This window comes from Phycodurus eques, chromosome 5 (assembly GCF_024500275.1).
Source record: "Phycodurus eques isolate BA_2022a chromosome 5, UOR_Pequ_1.1, whole genome shotgun sequence".
NCBI lineage: Eukaryota > Metazoa > Chordata > Actinopteri > Syngnathiformes > Syngnathidae > Phycodurus > Phycodurus eques.
The window spans coordinates 4,828,819-4,848,274 of record NC_084529.1 but is presented as its reverse complement, the minus strand read 5'-3'; the positions used below and the strand labels follow the sequence as shown (position 1 = coordinate 4,848,274).

Here is a 19,456-nt window from a genome sequence, read left to right as displayed (position 1 = left end):
TGTGAGTCGGTGCCAGGAGTCAGGTTGGACTAAATCCCAAATCGTAATGACAAATCGCAAGTGATGACGATGCATTTCCCTTGCTCGAAGTGATATTATGCGACATTTCCAATTCTTGACCACGAGAGAGTGAGTACAGGTGCTAAAGAATACAGATACGAGTGACTTGATTTACGGGTTTTCCGAGATATGCCGTCATTTGACTGAATTTTTTTTCTTTGCTTGGACTTGCGAGCACAGACTTGAGATATGAGCGCTGTACGACGGCAGTGACTCAACTCGCGTCACAACAAGCAGCATTTTGGCAGATACAATTTGTGGGTCATCCCTGAAAAAGAGGCTTCAAACTGTTTCATGTCACTCCCACTTGAATGTTACTGTCAAACTAAATGTAAAACTAAGATTTAAAACAAACACATAGCTCAGCGTTTCAGTTAATGCTAATGCTAAATAGCATCTACTGTTTGCAGTGTTTATTCTCTGCATAGAACCACTATTAGTGTCATACTGATGAGCTAAAAGAGGAGTTGAGACATCTCAGTGAACAGTATATCTGTCTGTCTTATACTACCCTAAGATGACCAAGGCAGGCACACCAGAAGGAGAAGCACAATGGCCATTCAGTTGATGCAGTGTGACAAAAACTACTGTATTTTTGTATTAAAAAAAAAAACAAAAAGTACAATATTATGGGGCACTATCTTTTCTTCATTAAAATACACCGAGAACTGCCAGTGATCGCAGGGCACCAAACATGTTTTATTTTTATTTTTTTTAAAAGTTTAAATATTTTTAAAGCATGTGGGAGTGGTAAAACTATATAGTGGATTATCACCGACCACAGGGGTGTCAAACAGATTTTTGTCACGGGCCACATGGTAGGTATGGTTTCCCTCGGATGGCCAATATGACTGTGAATCTAAGTAAATGTATCATTGCCTCATGTTATTCCATCCATCCATCCATTTTCCTAACCAGGGTCATATACAACAAACGGATGTATAACTAGTTTTGAAATCAGAATCCAGTAAAAATAGCTCAAGTATTATGCAATTTCTTTGAAATGGGACATTGGCAAAAAAAAAAAAAAAATGCTTGAAATATCTCATCATTCTTAAAAGTGAAGACAATTTACAATTTTGTTATTTTGGGGGGGAAAAACATGAAGTCGACGCACATGATTTGCTTTCGCGGGCCACTTAAAATGTTGTGGCGGTCCAGATGTGGCCCCGGGCCGCGAGTTTGACACCTGTGACCTACCACATGTGTGTCTGCGTGTGTGGAACGTATCCTCTGCGTTCACACTCGTCGTAAAATGAGAAAGAGAACATGTAAAACTCGAAATTTGTTTCTCTTTCTGGATTTCAACTTATTTGGATTTCTGCACGCACCAGTAAGTTCGTCAGCTAAAACGTTCCATAGCGGGCTGCTGCTATTGTGTTTGGCTCTTCGTCATTCATTCAGAAAGCTGCTCCAACTAAATGACCTAATTTCCCCTTTTTAAAAGAAATAAATAAATACAATAAAATAAAAAATAAAAAACAAGCTCGGGGCATGGCTTCAAATAGTGAAAAGAAAAGAGCTTGCTTCATTGTTAGCATCGGTGTTTTCTTACTTTTTGAGTGGTGCGGGGGAAATGAGGATGTTACTCTTGTTTTTTTCCAGGACTCTTCTCTTGCTCTGACGTTGGCGGGGAAGGGGAAAAGAAAAAAAGAACCAACCACATTTACGTGATTGACAAAATGAAAGAAACTGGAGATAAGGAAATGAATGGGCATTATGCATGCACATGTGTTCAGGGGTGATGGCTTTTATCACTCAGGGCGCCGTACAATCCTATATGGTACTATACAAGCGTCCTTTTATCAGTCCTTCTATTTAAAAAAACAAAACATTGTAGTGTTGTTAATAAGAAAAATAGCACTGAGTACTTTTTTTAAAAAAAAGATACGTTAATAAAATAATTAAATCAAGTTTCGAGAATCAAACAGTTTTTGCATCATGATGAATTAATTATGCAACTCCTTCTGTTGTGCAACACTTGGCCACCAGAGAGCAGTATAATATATACACACTGACAAAAATAAACATGGATGTTCACAACTGCTCAGTGAGCTGCAGTATGATGAGTTGTTTTTTCGCAGAGGATAAAGAATACATGCATATTGGTGTTGTTATGTTGTCTGTATATATATGTGTTGCTGCACCGTTTGTGTTCAAAGAGCCGATGCCTCGCAGGTTCTAACACTGCAACATCAATGCTACTTTTGTTAGCTTGTCCATGATGTTTTGCATTGTGCGTTAGCCAATTCCGGACGCTAACCAGGCGCGGGAGATGTTCTATAATGTTAACACGCATAACAGCTGCTCATGGCCAGCGGGAACCAAACAAGAGTGTACGTGTGGTCATGAATTATGCATTTCATATTGCGCTTTTATCATGGCACAATCATTGCCCAAAGGTATTTTTTATTTTATTTATTTATTTTTACTATTTATCTCCATTTCCAACACATGATCATCCGTGGTGCTTTCTGTTTTAGTAGCTGAAATAATAATAGTGTTAACAGTCCAGTGGTACCTTCGCATTCGGTGGCTGTTTACTTTTACATGTGCTGTATATGAAATAAGTTTTTCCCATTTAAATACATCGAAATGCAATTAATACATTCCAGACCCCCCCGAAATCAATGCATTTTTAATATAGAACAATAGTAAGCCTACTGAAACACATAAAAGAAAATAAAGAACTAAATTGGTTTTATGAAGGGTAATTACTGTAGGCACTCTCGTATTCGTGTGTTGGATGTGTGCCTGTAAGGGGCGTGGCCCAGTGAGTGACATCAGAAGATTCTCTTTAGACCACTGCTACACTACGGTAAAAAACGCATACCGTGCTATACCTCGTGCAGCCCTGGGCTCGTCTGATCACTGCTTAATTCACTTAATACCGACGTACAGGCAAGAACTTAAATGTGCGAAGCCTACAGTGAAAACAGTCAAAAAGTGGACCAATGAAGCCAAGATGGAACTTCAAAGCTGTTTCGACTGCACAGACTGGAGTGTCTTTGAAAATTCAGCTGGCAGCCTGGATGAATATACGGACACTGTCACATCCTATATCAGTTTCTGTGAAGAGGTTTGTGTACCAACAAAATCATTTTGCACATTCAACAACAACAAGCCGCGGTTCACTGCTAAACGTAAGCAGCTTCTCCAAGCTAAGGAAGATGCATATCAGAACGGGGACAGGGCCCTGTATAATCGAGCTAGAAACCAGCTTACTAAAGAAATTAACATTGCAAAGAGGAACCATGCAGCAAAGTTGGAAAAACAGTTTCGCGTAAACGACTCTAAATCAGTCTGGCATGCATTCCAATCGCTGACTAATTACAAGCGACGACCCCCCCAAGCTGAGAACAATAGCACACTAGCCAACTGACTTGAATACCTTCTATTGCAGATTTGAAAAGGACAGTTTCACTCCACACACCCACCCGGCCGCACCCGCGACCACAACCAGACTTCTGACTTCTGCGTTAACCATCCATGAACAGGATGTGAGACGCATCTTCAAACAACAGAAGATTAACAAAGCGGCAGGCCCGGACCATGTGTCCCCATCCTGCCTCAAAGTCTGCGCAGACCAGCTCGCTCCAGTCTTCACTCAGATCTTCAATAGATCTTTGGAAATGTGCGAAGTTCCATCCTGTTTCAAACGCTCCACCATCATTCCAGTCCCCAAGAAACCTGCAATCTCGGGTCTGAATGACTACAGGCCTGTCGCTTTGACATCTGCGGTCATGAAGTCCTTTGAACGTCTCGTGCTGGACCACCTCAAGAGTGTCACAGGTCCCCTGCTGGACCCCCTGCAGTTTGCCTACCAAGCGAACAGGTCTGCGGATGATGCAGTCAACATGGAACTGCACTTCATCCTAGAACACCTCGACAGTGCAGGGACCTACGCGAGGATCCTGTTCGTGGACTTCAGCTCAGGGTTCAACACCATCATCCCTGAACTCCTTTCAACCAAGCTTCTCCAGCTCAGCGTCTCACCTGCCATCTGCCAGTGGATTTACAGCTTTCTGACGGGCAGGACACAGCAGGTCAGGCTGGGGGAGGCCACCTCATCCACACGCAGCATCAGCACTGGGGAGCCCCAAGGTTGTGTCCTCTCTCCGCTGCTCTTCTCCCTCTACACGAACGACTGCACCTCAGCGAACCCGAATGTCAAACTCCTGAAGTTTGCAGATGACACCACTGTCATCGGCCTCATCAAGGACGGTGACGAGTCTGCATATCGACAGGAAGCGGAGCGGCTGGAGCTGTGGTGCGGCCGACACAACCTGGAGCTGAACACGCTCAAGACTGTAGAGATGATCGTGGACTTCAGGAGGCATCCTTCGCCACGGCTGCCCCTCACGTTGTCCAGCTGCCTTGTGTCAACTGTCGAGACCTTCAAGTTCCTGGGAATTACAATCTCTCAGGACCTGAAGTGGGCGACCGACATCAACTCCGTCCTCAAAAAGGCCCAGCAGAGGATGTACTTCCTGCGGCTTCTGAGAAAGCACGGCCTGCCACCGGAGCTGCTGAGACAGTTCTACTCAGCGGTCATCGAATCGGTCCTGTGTTCTTCCATCACAGTCTGGTTTGGTGCTGCTACAAAAAAGGACAAACTCCGACTGCAACGGACAATCAAAACTGCCGAAAGGATTGTCGGTACCCCCCTACCCACCATTGAGGACTTGCACGCTGCCAGAACTAAGACAAGGACGTGCAAAATCCTCTCGGACCCTCCGCACCCCGGTCACCAGCTCTTCCAGCTCCTTCCCTCAGGTAGGCGCTACCGATCAATGCAAACTAGAACTAGTAGACATTCCAACAGCTTCTTCCCTCTTGCGATCAACTTCTTAAACACCTAACCTATAATTCCATTACAACAAGCTGGCAATTTTTTGACTTGAGTTCGTTGTCACATTTCTGTTGGGGCCAATTATGTATTACTCGCGCACTCACTGTAGTTGTCTCGCCATGCTGCACTATTTGCATATGCTGGCCACTCATGCCAGAGTAGCATCTGCTCCATTTGCACACCGATTGAGGAGTATCTGTAACATTTGCACAACCGACATTGTCCCAGATGATCGCACTACTCGTCACTTTAAACCTCATACACTCCTTGAAGTCTCGGCGCCCTTTGCACAATGGTCATTGCACCGGATTGTACGCAGAGCAGCAACACATACAAGCAGATTATACAACAATAGTCAAATATTAAAATGGCAAAATGTCGTACTGTATAACACCAAAGGGCCGTCCGCGTTTTCTTGCTGTTAATTACGCAGATTCTCTTCCAGTCGACCTCAGTGCTTCCCAGCATGTTGCTGAAGACGCACAACTCTAAATTTCAGACTTGCTTCTATACTGTATACGTCTGTCTTGAACATGTATCATCCAGAAAGCAGAGTTACGACGGTTCTATGTAGCTACCCGGGGGGGGGTTCTTTGATCAGTCGTCTCCATCCAAATCGCTTCTTTGATCAACATTGCGCTCTTCCTTCGGCGATTATTGTCGTGCAAAAGTGCGACCATTCTTCTTTGTGATAATTCCATCAAAGGAAGGTCATCCACCAGCTGGAGCGCACTGCGTCACGGGTTCGCTGAAAAGGTCAAACAACAGAGTTTTAAAGGTTAACGTCCTGCAGCGACGCAGTATAGCAGGGCGGACGCTCCTTTTCTTTTATATTTTATTTTCTGTCCGGCCACTAATTGCGGCGTAGCATTTTACATTTGATTCCGTGCGGCGCAAACATCGGGCCTACAGCTGCGAGCGGAGGCCAGCACGCTCGCTCGCTCTCGAACAAAACGTCCCTCGGCGCCTGTCTCGTCTCTTGTTTATTCAAATTTGCCACTCTGGCTGCAGGCTTGCAACGCTAAAGTCACTAAAAGCTCCTGTAGATCCCCCTCCCCGTCTCCCTCCCTCTTAACTGTCTATCAGCCACACACACACATACATGTGGCACAGACACACACACGCACACACACGCACACACACACACACACACACTGTCAGAGGAGGAGCAACATCCAGTCGGTTTCTGCTCGCATCCAGTGTGTCCACAAAGGTGACAGTAACATGGAGCACGTGAAGAGCGCTCATCCACGTCACTGCATGCATGTAAAGTGAGATTCCTCAACAAACTTTGCAGGTAAGGGCACTTTTTTTTTTTTTTTTTTTTTTACCCCCCAGAAATAACAACATTATTGGGATTATGTGTTATAGTATGAGGATATTCGATGAGAAAAGATGATCCAGTTCAGACCACTAAAGTAACCAACTGTGTTTGGTCACCTTCTTCTTATGTTGCGTATGTTTTCCCCTTGGAGCGATATTTGAATGCCTCGCTTGTTCATAATGCACTAATCAGCGATTCCTAACTAGGGTGCTGTGCCACTCTAGCTTGCCCTGAGAGATCATCAGGGATGCCGAGTGAAATTATCCAGTTTCATCTTTGTTCATCTAACAGAGCCGACGACGTAGAGTGGCAGGGAGAACAATTTAATGCTCTTCCGCTAGATGGCAGAAGGTACAATAAATGTGTTTCCACCTGTTGCCATTCAGAATGGCCTCAGCTGTCACACAGTCACTCGGTGTGGGACTAAATTGACTATTCATACTTTGTGTGACATTTTTAGGTGTGCTGGGAGATTTTTCTAATGTTGAAACGGGTGCCTTGGTTCAATAAAGATTGGGAAACGCTGCTCTACGTTGTGTGCTCAATGTACCCCAAAATGCATCTTGAAAAGCAGTGAACAATCGATGGTCACTAGAAAAGCAGTACAGTGATCCCGAGAGACCGAGACGTGCCGCGAATATCGAAAACCCATGAGTAATTGACCCCCCACCCCCCACAAAAAAAACGTTTGTAATTGCCAATAGGTGCCACAGGATGGTGACGAATCACTACTTTTCTATTAGACAGGGCTATGAACTGACTAAATGAAGCTCCTCCACTTCAACATAGTTCCTTGGCAGCAACATGACACAAAATAGCATCAAAGCAATAGTGAGGTGATTTTTTTTTTTTCCTCAACAGAAGTTTCTTTAAAAAAAAAACCAAACAAACAAAGAAATCAAAGTGCTGTAGATCCAACACAAAACATCCATCCATTTTCGCGCGCTGCTGGAGCCTACGCCAGCTGTCTTCGGGCGGGAGGCGGAGTACACCCTGAACTGGTCGCCAGCCAATCGCAGGGTACATACAAACAAACAACCATTCGGACTCACATTCACACCTGCCGGCAATTTAGAGTGTTCAATCAACCTATCACGCATGTTTTCGGGATGTGGGAGGAAACCGGAGTGCCCGGAGAAAACACATAAAACCCAATCATAATAATAATAAAAAAAAAAAAAAAAATCTTTTTTTTTATTTTTTATTTTTTTATTAAAAACTAAACTCCCGCAGCGCTTCTACTGTCTCTTTACACCTTGCAGCACTTATGTTGGTCGCCAGCTGTTCCACCAGCAGCCTGTCGGTGGTGTCAAAGATTATAAAGTTTTGGTCAGAATCCCAAAAGGAAGGCACGAAAAAAATAAATAAAATAATTCCCGAATATATCCGAAGACAAAACAAAATCTTTGATTCAGTGAATTCGGAAATCATGAGGATGATGATGATCAATCACATGATGCATTACGCCACTACTGAAAAACGAATTTCTTTTTCTGGGGTATTGAGATTTGACACAAGACAAATTTATGAGTTGTAAAAATTTCAATAACTTTCATGTCTTTAGAGCGACACATCACAGCATGGGTGAACATAAAGTGCTTTGTCTGTATCAATTTTGCAAAACTCACTCACCCTAAAAATAAATCATGCTATAATACTTGTTTATTTGTTCCATATTTATTACGCAAGTCTCCCCCAGTTGACATTGTAGTTGTGTGACAGCAATGATGGATTTAACGCCGTGAAATAATTTTTGATTTGACTGATGAGTGAACTAAATCGTCCACTACATAAAAATCCCTGTAGTCATTAGTGAGCAGGGAATGACAAATGATTCTAAACGCCGAACACGACTGCGTTTGGAATCATTCATCATTCCCTATTCACTCATTACTATATCGAGATTTTTAGTCTACTGTCACTAAAAATCCCCGTATTGTGATTAAGGAGTAGGGAATGAGCGAATGAAGGTGTTGTTTTATCCTTTGTGTACTGAGCCCGAGCCCTGGAGGATTCGCAACTGCGGCTTTCCCTCATTGTGCGTCCTGGCACATCCGAGGAATCTCCTGAGTTGCGTGCAGGAAATTAGATGACTTAAATAAAGTTATGTATCTTAATCACTGCTGCTGGTTTGCCTCTGCAGCTGCCTCTCCCTTTGCTGCTTTTGTTTCACTGAGAACAGTCTCCACTGTTTTGAGATGAATTCAGTTACACCTTCCACCGCCGTGTGTGAGGCCACAACTCAGGCAGATGTGAAATGTCCCACTTCTCAGAACAGAGACAAACTGAGCTCAAATACTCTTTAACAAATAGATGTTGCTAATTTATCCAATAATAGCTAGGAGGATCATCTGGAGCAGTTCAGAATCGGAGCAGTTCTAATAACATGACAAAAACAAAATATTTAAACAAAATACATCATACATTTTGGAGGACTGGAACAAATTAATGGCATTTCAATGGGAAATATATAGTTTATATATAAGTAAATTGACTTATGAGCTTGGTCACAGAACGTGTGCTATGTACGTATTTAGTTGAAATTGGTAAATTGAAACTGAATTTGGTATCTCAGACTCAAGGGTTATGGCCTGTGGTGTTCCGCAGGGGTCAATTTTGAGACACCTATTGTTCAATCTGTACATGCTTCAATCAATATGTGGATGCAAAACCATTTTTATTCCAGCTGAACTCAGACAAAACTGAAATAATTATCTTTAGCCCACATAAACAAAGAGAAAGTGTCATGTCACCTGGAATCTAAAAACCTAAAAATCTAAACATAGGGTAATATCAGACACAGACCTGAATTTTAACAGCCGTATTAAATCAATAATATCAGCGGCTTTATACGTCTAAAAAACATTGCCAAAATCAGTGGAATGCTACTAATCCATGGGCTTGTCTCCAGGTTAGACTGGTTAGATTACTGTAACACAGCTGCTCAGTGGGCTCTTTAGACGAACTATAAGACAGCTGCAGTACATTCGGAATGCTGCTGCTCGAGTCCCGAACAAACACGAAGAAGTCACACTTTGCTTTCATGGGCCACAAAAGATGATGTGGTGGGCCAGATCTGACCCCTAGGCCTTGGGTATTACAGGTGACATTTAACCATAACTGGGACTCATAATGTATATGCCAGTATACAGGATATTGCTGCTTTTGCCTGTTTCATCTGCAGGATCTAATTGTCCCAATGTTTCTGTCCCTGTCAGGTAAATCGCCCTGAATAACAATTAGAGAGTCGAGCAATGTTCAACTCATTAGTGACTTAGGGCAAGTGAGGGCAGACCATAAAAACCTACTGTCAGTCCATTTTTGCTTTTCTTTAACGCTTTTCTTTTATCTTTGTTTATGCATTACATTTTTGTAACTGATCGAAGTTGATTCCAGATTTCCAATTAAAAGTTGTGTATACACTGGAGGGGGAAAGAAAAAAATCATGATTTTGAAAGGATGCTGCTGTCAACCACAGCTTGCCACAGTTCGTCATAGCTTTAGCCACAGCTGTGTATATAAAGAGTATGGCCAACTTGGCGACAGGCGCCATGTTAGCTACAAAGGGTGTGTGCGCACAAGGGCGCATCTACTGCACTTGCCAGTTCCTCGCAACGGTCGGGTGTTTTCATACATCGATCGACACTTTTGTTTGTGTTGCGTTGAATGCAAATCAATGACAATTTAAAGCATTGTTCAAAGTTCATAAAAAAATGTATACACGGCTCAGGGCTTCACCCAATCGATCAACCTCCCTCCAGCTCGCCATGTCACACCTCACCCCACTAGGCCCCCGCCTCTTATTGGCACATGGCCAGCAAGGCCTGCTCCACTGAGCAGAAGAACTAACCTTTTACGACCTAAATTTCAATATATGTTTCATGAAATGTATTCCCAACAATCTCTTCTCTTCATTTTGTAGGCGTTTCTCTTGGCAACACAGCTTCCAGTACTTGTACAGTACATTTTTGTCCAATCAGATTTCAGTCTCTATGTGTTGCCATGTAAATGTAATCTGCCCTGGGCCTTCAGAATCAATCGTGTTCGCCCGTGTAACTAAAAATGATTTGAGGAATGGAACTGTTTCTTTAACCAATCAGATTTCAAATTGGTCCTTACAGGGCCAGCGCGCAGGCCCTCGATGATGTCAGCATTTTTCCATCCCCCAATTTGGTTGGTCAGAGCAAAACTTGATACAGCTAACTTGGACTAGCAAAACATGTCTGCAGCGATCTGCACACATTAATACGCTACATTAATAATCTGCTTCTCTGGTGAGGATGATGTATTTTATTTGAATGTTTTATGTTTTTGTCTTGTTATGAGATAAAATCGATTCTGTGGCACAGTCGCATGGTTTTTATATTGCGTTTTTGTATAGTAACGAAGTTTTCTGTAATTGATGTGATAGTGGTGGTATTAGGCGGTAGATTAACTCAGGAAAGTCTCCACTTAAGGTCCATGTACCAAACGCACGGCCTGCCAACATATACTAATCTATAATACAGACAGTATTTTCTATACATTTTATGCTTGCAATAATTTTTATGTTCAAATACATTTACAATGTGTTTAAAGTGTGTGGGAGGTGTAAAACTATCCCCCAAATTTTTTTATACGGTCTCGCCATATCACAGATTTCCACCCATTGCGGGTGGTTCTATAACATATTCCTCTGTTCCACTGTAACAAAATAAAAAAGAGATGATATGATTTACCAGTTACAGCACCGTAACGCTGAAAAATTGGACCAGCCATGTCCAGACTGAAAAACATGCTCACGTGATATCCATACATCGACCTCAGACAGAAACCAGGTTATCGGGCATAGATGCAGATCATATGTGAACACACGTAACAGTTGTAAGTGGACTTGGACTTGGAATCGGTCTGGGACGAGGAAGTGATGGAGTTAGCGACGCAGTAATGAAGTTTCACGGGGCTGTAAGAGCAGGAAGGAAACATCTCTCAGGTACACTGTGATGTTATCTTGTGGCCTAATGGAGTCACTTACAAGAGCAGCATGCAATGATTCTGGGGTGTCTTCACATTGATTTTATAATGAGAATATATCACTTCATCACATTGTGATGTTGGTCATATTTGGCAGCCTGCTTTTTTTCTTTTTAAATGCAATCACATCAATCCCTCTTGCACTGAAATTGTTGTTTTCACCTTAAATGTGGCTGGCATTTGTTGTCAGCTTAATTGTTTTGTTGTTGTTGTTGGTTTTTTTGGGGGAACGATTTTAAATGTACAAGGTATTAAGGATCTCTAAGCGGATGCTTTTATACAAAGCATGAAAGAGCAGAGTCATGAGTGTTTGGATGTTTAGCGTGGGTGGCATTAGCAGGAAACAATAACTCACTGAGCAGACAGTTTCAACACTGACAAAAAAAAAAAAAAAAAAAAAATCATTCCCAGGGCTAAAATTGTTATTTACCCATCGAGAAAATTACAGTGTACGCTCATTTATCACCGGAGGGATACGTTCAAGACCTGCCCGCGAGTGGTCAAAATACGCCCTTTTGAGGGAACATATAACATCTGTTCTCACTAAAGAAGTCACACATGACAGTGATTGGACAATAACACTGAGGTAGGATGGCTGGAGAGCATACGTGGACAAAATCAAATATGCAGCGCTTGTATTTTGAATGTGATGCTGCGAGAGCTACAACTCGTGTCTTCAATGTTGCTGACTTTGCGACATTTTCACTCAATTTATTGACCTTTCTGACCCTTCTAGTGACGATCCTTTTCTCAAAAAAACAGACAAACGTGCCAACAGTGGTCCTCATGTTCGCGACATTTTCATAATTTGGGAGTGTCCCGGCTAGCGATATGAGCCGGTGGTTAGCGCCCCAAATGTCAGCACACTTTAAAAATCTAGAAAAAAATATACACATTGTAGACAAGGCTTTTTGTACACGTTCATAAAATAATGATATAATGTTCATAAGTGTAGATGTGTAACTTTAATGGTTTCTTATAATCCACCCGGGGGGGGGGACACACACACTGAAAGACCCAAAAGGCTTGAAATACAGTTGATACTCAAGTACAAGCTACAGCCATACAGTATTACTACATATGTGACTGCAGAAATGGCCCTCAAAAACACGTTAGATCCTCTCAAAGAGCATTTTGTAGATCCAAAAGTCAGGAGGCAGAGGAATTTAAATGAATCCTCTCGAGGTATAAGGGTAGGTGGCTTGCCGCTACGTGGTCCCATCCAACCTGTCAGGTCATATCCAATCAGAGTTTACCCTTCCAGGTCAGTTAAGATGCCGGTTTAGGGGAATAACAACTTTCATTTGCTGTGATGTCCTGTCACACAACCAAGCCCTGATTGGTCACTGTTATGAGATTTCTGACCATTTTCAGACAGTTATTAAGTTCTTCTCTGAGCCTCATCGTAATTTAATATCTTAAAAATGCTCTCTTGGTGCTGTGATTTCCCTCTTTCAGAAGTAATCCGCTCGTGATGCCTCTGAGACCCCAAAATGAAGACTGACTGACCGTCTTAAAAATTAGCCCGCGAGATGTCGTAAATGCGTCTCGGTGATCCTGTTCGAGCCTCGGGAGGAAGCCTGTGAGCAAACAGCAGATTGAGTTATATTCGCGCAAAACGGAGGCTTTTCGGAAAAGCAGGTCATAATACAGTCACGTCCGCATCAACAGAATGATGACGCTCAAGATTAGGATCTGTTCAATACTCTTGCATTTAATAATTACATCTCGGCAGTCAGATTTGAAATGACGTACCGACTAATAGTTGTGTGCATTCCCGATATGAGACCACTCTATGTTTTCAAACACAGCTGCTGAAGCCTTTATTTGCTCACCTGGTCACTGTTCACACATACTCAGTGGAAGCTAAAACACTGTAAAAACACCTGCCAAGTGTTACACATCAGTTTGCATTAATGACCTTCAGTGGTGCAAAGTAATACAGCACATATAGTACTTTGTTATTGCACTGAAGTTGATTTTCAGGTAGTGTATCTGTACTTTATTTGTGCATTTATTTTACTGACAACTTTTGACTTTTGACCTTGCTGCTAAACGAACAAAATCTGGTGGGTTTTGTTTTTTGTATCTGCAGTCATACTATATGACCGCAGCCTGACGTATCCGTGACCACATCCGAGACCGGAAGCTATGGAGACTGTGAATACCAGCAGCGGGGTCGAGCCCGGCCTCTTCTCGGCCAGTCCTTACACCGCCGTGGAAATTGTGCTCATCATTCTGGTGGCGGGATCCCTCAGTCTGATCACCGTCGTTGGAAACATCTTGGTCATGCTGTCTATAAAGGTTTGTTTGTTGCTTTGTGTCATAGAAATTGAAGTGAAAGTGGTCGATGAGCTTTCAGACTCAAAGTGTGTACTTGTAGAAGATGCCTTTTGGGCCAAAGATATGCTCAATGAACATGTGAATAATGACTGACAAGCCAGCCAATGATAATACAGTCAGACAGAACGCATGCCTAATGAGTTAGTGCAATTCTCGAGGATTTAATGCTACGTTCACATTACGTTCCCAATCACGTTTCAAGCCACCATGGACAAAACAGGATGGGTGTGAGGCAACGCGGCGGGGCAGGACAGCAAAACGTGACGATCCGTGATGGCCGTGAATGCCTGGCCAGATTTTTAAACTGTCAAAAAAATCTGCCACGGCATTCATGGTGCGCATGAGAAACCTAGGCAGCCGTCTGTTTTTGAATCGATTTACCTGTGGAAATTGTAATTACGGCCAGCGTTCAGTCTCACTTTCGACTGACATGGTCACGCATTCAAACTACGGTGGTAGAGAAGAAGGCTGAAACCATCATTCACGCCATTTTGTCAATTGCTCTACCTTGGTCAAATGACATGGCTTCGCTTCCTTTAGGAACGCTTGAGCTTTTGCCAGCTCCCAAAAATCCCAGCAAGTAATTATTTCTTCGTTCCTTTTCCATTTCGTTTTGAATTTTTATTTTACCCATAGCCTTTCATGAGGTCTCCAACATTGGAGAAGCAATTAGAGAGCAAATATCCGGATATGTAATCTAATACAAGGGAGAAAACATACATCACACAAAAAAGATTAGCATCTGACAGCCTGCTCCATGTGGTTTCTCCAAAGGTAAACAGGAACCTGCAGACCGTCAACAACTACTTCCTGTTCAGCCTGGCCTGCGCGGACCTCATTATTGGCGTCGGCTCCATGAACCTGTACACCGTTTACATCGTGATTGGCCACTGGCCCTTGGGAGCCGTGGTGTGCGACCTGTGGCTGGCGGTGGACTACGTGGTCAGCAACGCCTCGGTCATGAACCTCCTGATTATCAGCTTCGACCGATACTTCTGCGTCACCAAGCCGCTGAGCTACCCGGCGCGCCGAAGCACCAGGATGGCCGGTTTGATGATCGCCGCCGCCTGGGTGTTGTCCTTCGTCCTGTGGGCGCCGGCCATTTTGTTCTGGCAGTTCATCGTTGGTGGGAGAACCGTGCCACCGGGGGAGTGCTATATCCAGTTCTTCTCCAACCCGGCGGTCACATTCGGCACGGCCATCGCGGCTTTCTACCTGCCCGTGGCCATCATGATCTACCTCTATTGGCGCATCTCAAGGGCCAGCCGTAGCCGCATGCAGAGGGACAGCAGGAAGACATCCGGCACTAGTATCAGAGAAGCTCACTCTCACAGTCAGGAGGATGCAGGTGAGAACCAGATCCAGAACAACTGCATTCAGAAGATGAGGGAGCAGCTCAGGGAGGTTGTGCAGAGCAAAGAGAAGGAGGCACTGCAGCAGCAGAACGGAAGTGCTCCCTGCAAGGTAGACAAACCCGAGCAGCTGGAACCGGAGATGGACAGCGTCCAACCCTCCACGTCTACAGACAACGAGGTCCCCGTTTCAGTGCTGAGGGGACTGAACGCCATAAGAAGGATGAACCAAACAGAGCCATCTTCCAGGGGGGCGTCCTTGACGGACTGTCAAGCCACAAGGACAATGCTTAAGGTAAACAACTTCACAACTTCACCAGAGTACACAATTTCTCACGTAACGTATGATCACCATAGGACAAGGGTGTCAAAACAACGGCCTGTGCTCATCTCTCACTTCCTTGTTTTCCACTAATCACACATATTTCCGTAAGACGCGGCTAGGCATACTGCGTCGCTGACTACTACCTCAACTACAACCCCAATTCCAATTATGTTATTGAATGTTCAAACTGATAAACTTTATTGTTTTTAGCGAGTGCAAAATGGATGGATGGAATCATTAACTTGGAATTTTATGGCTGAAACACGTTCCAAAAAATCTGGCACAGGTGGCAAAAAAGACTGAGAAAGTTGAGGAATGCTCATCATACACCTGTTTGGAACATCCCATAGGTGAACAGGCTAATTGGAAACAGGTGGGTGCCATGGTTGGGTTTAAAAGGAGCTTCCCTGAATTGCTCAGTCATTCACAAGCAAAGATGGGGCGAGGTTCACCTCTTTGTGAACAAATGCGTGAGAAAATAGTCCAACGGTTTAAGGACAATGTTCCTCAACGTACAATTGTAAGAAATTTAGGGATTTCATCATCTACGGTCCATAATATCATCAAAAGGTTCAGAGAATCTGGAGAAATCACTGCATGTAAGCGGCGAGGCCGAAAACCGACATGCCCGTGACCGTTGATCCCTCAGGCGGCACTGCATCAAAAACCGACATCAATGTGAAAAGGATATCACCGCATGGGCTCAGAAGCCCTTCAGAAAACCAATGTCAGTAAATACAGTTCGGCGCTACATCCATAAGTGCAACTTGAAACTCTACTATGCAAAGCAAAAGCCATTTATCAACAGCACTCAGAAACGTCGCCGGCTTCTCTGGGCCCGAGCTCATCTAAGATGGACTGATGAAAGGTGGAAAAGCGTTCTGTGGTCCGACGAGTCCACATTTCAAATTGTTTTTGGAAATTGTGGACGTCGTTGTCCTCCGGGCCAAAGAGGAAAAGAACCATCCGGACTGTTATGGACGCAAAGTTCAAATGCCAGCATCTGTGATGGTATGGGGCTGTGTTAGTGCCAACGGCATGGGTAACTTACACATCTGTGAAGGCACCATTAATGCTGAAAGGTACATACAGGTTTTGGAGCAACATATGCTGCCATCCAAGCAACGTCTTTTTCATGGACGCCCCTGCTTATTTCAGCAAGACAATGCCAAACCACATTCTGCACGTGTTACAACAGTGTGGCTTCGTGGTAAAAGAGTGCGGGTACTAGACTGGCCTGCCTGCAGTACAGACCTGTCTCCCATTGAAAATGAAAACACTAAAGTATTGAAAATACCTTAAGAACAAATCTATTAACCCTCTTGAATGCTCAACGGTCTGAGAAGTGTTGTAAAATTGTCCCGCTTTCCTTACTCTGCGGGATAATATAAGTGACACTTTAGGTTAGATACATTTAAGTAAGCCTGTTTTGTTAAAAATTTATCGTTGTAATGCTTTGGTGCAGACGGAATTGGTCAGCCCTGAATGTACGTTGAGCTTTTATTCCACTGCTTAGACAGCTCATCGTTTTATTGACTGCATTACTCATGGCTCAAGACCTTGCTGCCCTGCGCGCCCACCACTACTGATGTGGCGTCATCTGCTTTCGCACAGGTGACAAGGCAGAGTGCAGTGGCCAAGTGGCGCAAGAAAAGCACGTCCTCGCGGGAGAAGAAGGTGACGCGCACCATCATGGCCATCCTCGTGGCCTTCGTGGTGACGTGGACGCCGTACAACGTGATGGTGCTGATCAACACCTTCTGCTCCATCTGCATCCCTAACACCCTGTGGACCATCGGCTACTGGCTTTGCTACATCAACAGCACCATCAACCCGGCCTGCTATGCCCTGTGCAACACCACCTTCAAAAACACCTTCAAGCATCTGCTGCTGTGTCAGTACAAGAACATACGAGCAATGCGGTGAGGCTGATACCGTGCAGACTCAGTGCTCCAAATGTCAACTAAATGCTGAAATGTTGCATACATTTCTTCTGATGTACAGTGATACCTTGACTTACAAGTGCCCCAGTTTACAAGTTTTCCTGGGTTAGAACCCCATTTAGTTCAATAGTTTTTCCCAGTTTGAGCCGAGCCATACGCAATGTCCCACAGGGCTCACTACCAAGGCCCCCTGTCATTGTTAGATTTGCTATGTACAGTAAATACAAGATCTGCTAATTACAGGCAGTCCAACTAAAAGTGACCAATCATATAAATAACTACAGCGGCATCTTGACTTACGTGTGCCCCGACTTGGGAGTTTTTCAAGTTATGAGCTGTTGCTTGGTCGAATTTAGACTTTGTGTTCTGGGCCAAAACTTCAGGCTTGAGCAAGCTTTGGACACGCCGCTACTTGGGTGAAATGGACAAAAAAAATGGAGCAGATAAGGTACTGTAATGCCCATGCATATGGATATGCGGATAAATACAAAATGACAGACACACACACACACACACACACACTCAGACTAACCGGCCAACTCGACTCCAGCTCCTGACATCACACACTAGGCCATACCCCTTAAAGACATCTTTTCATGTACTGTAATGAAAGTCTGCTAGCTTAATGCTAACATATAATACGAAACGCCAATAGAAATTAGCATCGATATTACGGTTATTAAAAAAACAACAACCTTCAAACAGTTGCTACTTTAACACAAACTGAACAGCAACACACAACAGAGCGTACAACGATACTCACAGACATACTGTATTCTCGCTGAATTGTGGAAACAACGATTATTATTGGAGCTTAGGTGGGGACCGTTTCTTCCTCTTCTTCTTGCTTTTAACGAGATGTATTTTTTTCCCCCAGTGGAGCTCAGTGCTGCCCGGTACGTTGTGTCTCAATGTGTTACTACACTGAAGTCGCGCAACTCTCGATTCAGACTTGCCTGTATACTGTAAAAAAACGATAAAAACGGATGTTCGAGAAACCGTGCGAATGTGTGTCTGCTTTAAAGCCGACCACACCGTGTAAACGTGTCAAGTGTATGGAAATAACCATCAACTATGGATTAGGACACAGTGTTAGTGAAATAGTTTTACACCATGTTTGTGTGTGTGTCTGTGTGTGTGCATGTTTAATGTATGTTGATTGCAGGTAGTGAAAGTAGTCCAAATGTAATATTTATTAATGCCTGTATTTCGTCCTCCGTTAATTGCTGTTTACTTAAAACATGTACAATAAAACCTGGCATGAAAATAAATGTGGTGGCATGTTTAAATGAACTGAATCAATGCGCGGATGCAACATTTTATGTGATTTAAAAAGTAAGAGACAGCTGTCGATAAAAATGACCGGAAAATATGTATTGCCTCAGTATATATCAAAAGACAATGAAAGTAACTAAACTATTGAGGTCTTGTCGAAATGATAGAAAGCATAATCAGCGTGTCTTTCCACACAAAACCAGAATGTAAACGGAATCGCGTACAGTTTGCTAACCTCCACAAACAACAACGGTGAACTCTGAAAAATACTGTACACTCTTATGCATGAACGGTAACATTTCATCTCAAAACAGATCTATAATTATTTGCAACCAGTCCACTTTGCTTTAACTGTTTAAAATATACATAGTTTTAAATGGAGGTATTGACAGACTTGTATAATTACTGTGGAATTCATGTATTTAAATAAACATTCACTGCCAAATTCAATCTCTGTTACCCAGTATTATAAAAAAAGAAAAAGAAAAAAAAAGCAAGTGGCTGACTATCTAATTTCGGTTTTAAAATTAATAACTAAATAAATAACTCTTATTCTTTAAGAACTTATTGTTTTGATTCACCAGACATGTTAGGTGTATTTGCACAAAGTATTCTTATCGGATCCTTTTCGCTGGTAACAGCTTGAATTTTATTTGAAAGTCACTATTAATTGTGTGCGAGCTCATACATAATAAGCACGTGCATGAAAAATACCCATTTTGTTCAAATGCTAAACGAAATATGTTGTTTAATCTTATTATTAATGAATATATATGTGAACCGATTCATATATACGACATTTAGAGGTGTCACATCTTAATTTTACGAGGTATCGTAGCAGGCCTATGTTAACAACGTAGTACCTTGATTTACGAGATTATTTGTTCGGTGACCATGCTTAAATTGTAACTCAAAACATTCATACCTCAAAAAAATCTTTCCCCATTTAAATGAATGCAAATGCATTAA

At 43.0% G+C, this 19,456-nt stretch overlaps 1 protein-coding gene across 2 annotated transcripts in view; it reads left to right on the top strand.

Moving 5' to 3' along the window:
- The first annotated feature begins 6,083 nt into the window (after positions 1-6,083).
- Positions 6,084-19,456, top strand: part of LOC133402873 (S-adenosylhomocysteine hydrolase-like protein 1) — a 29,511-nt gene continuing 16,138 nt past the window's right edge. For both annotated transcript variants that reach the window (XM_061677117.1, XM_061677118.1), the window contains exons 1-3: positions 6,084-6,209; positions 13,345-13,553; positions 14,367-15,239. In XM_061677117.1, the coding sequence (XP_061533101.1) occupies positions 13,401-13,553; positions 14,367-15,239 (1,026 nt within the window). In that variant the 5' untranslated portion in view covers positions 6,084-6,209; positions 13,345-13,400. The remainder of the gene's footprint in view (positions 6,210-13,344; positions 13,554-14,366; positions 15,240-19,456) is intronic.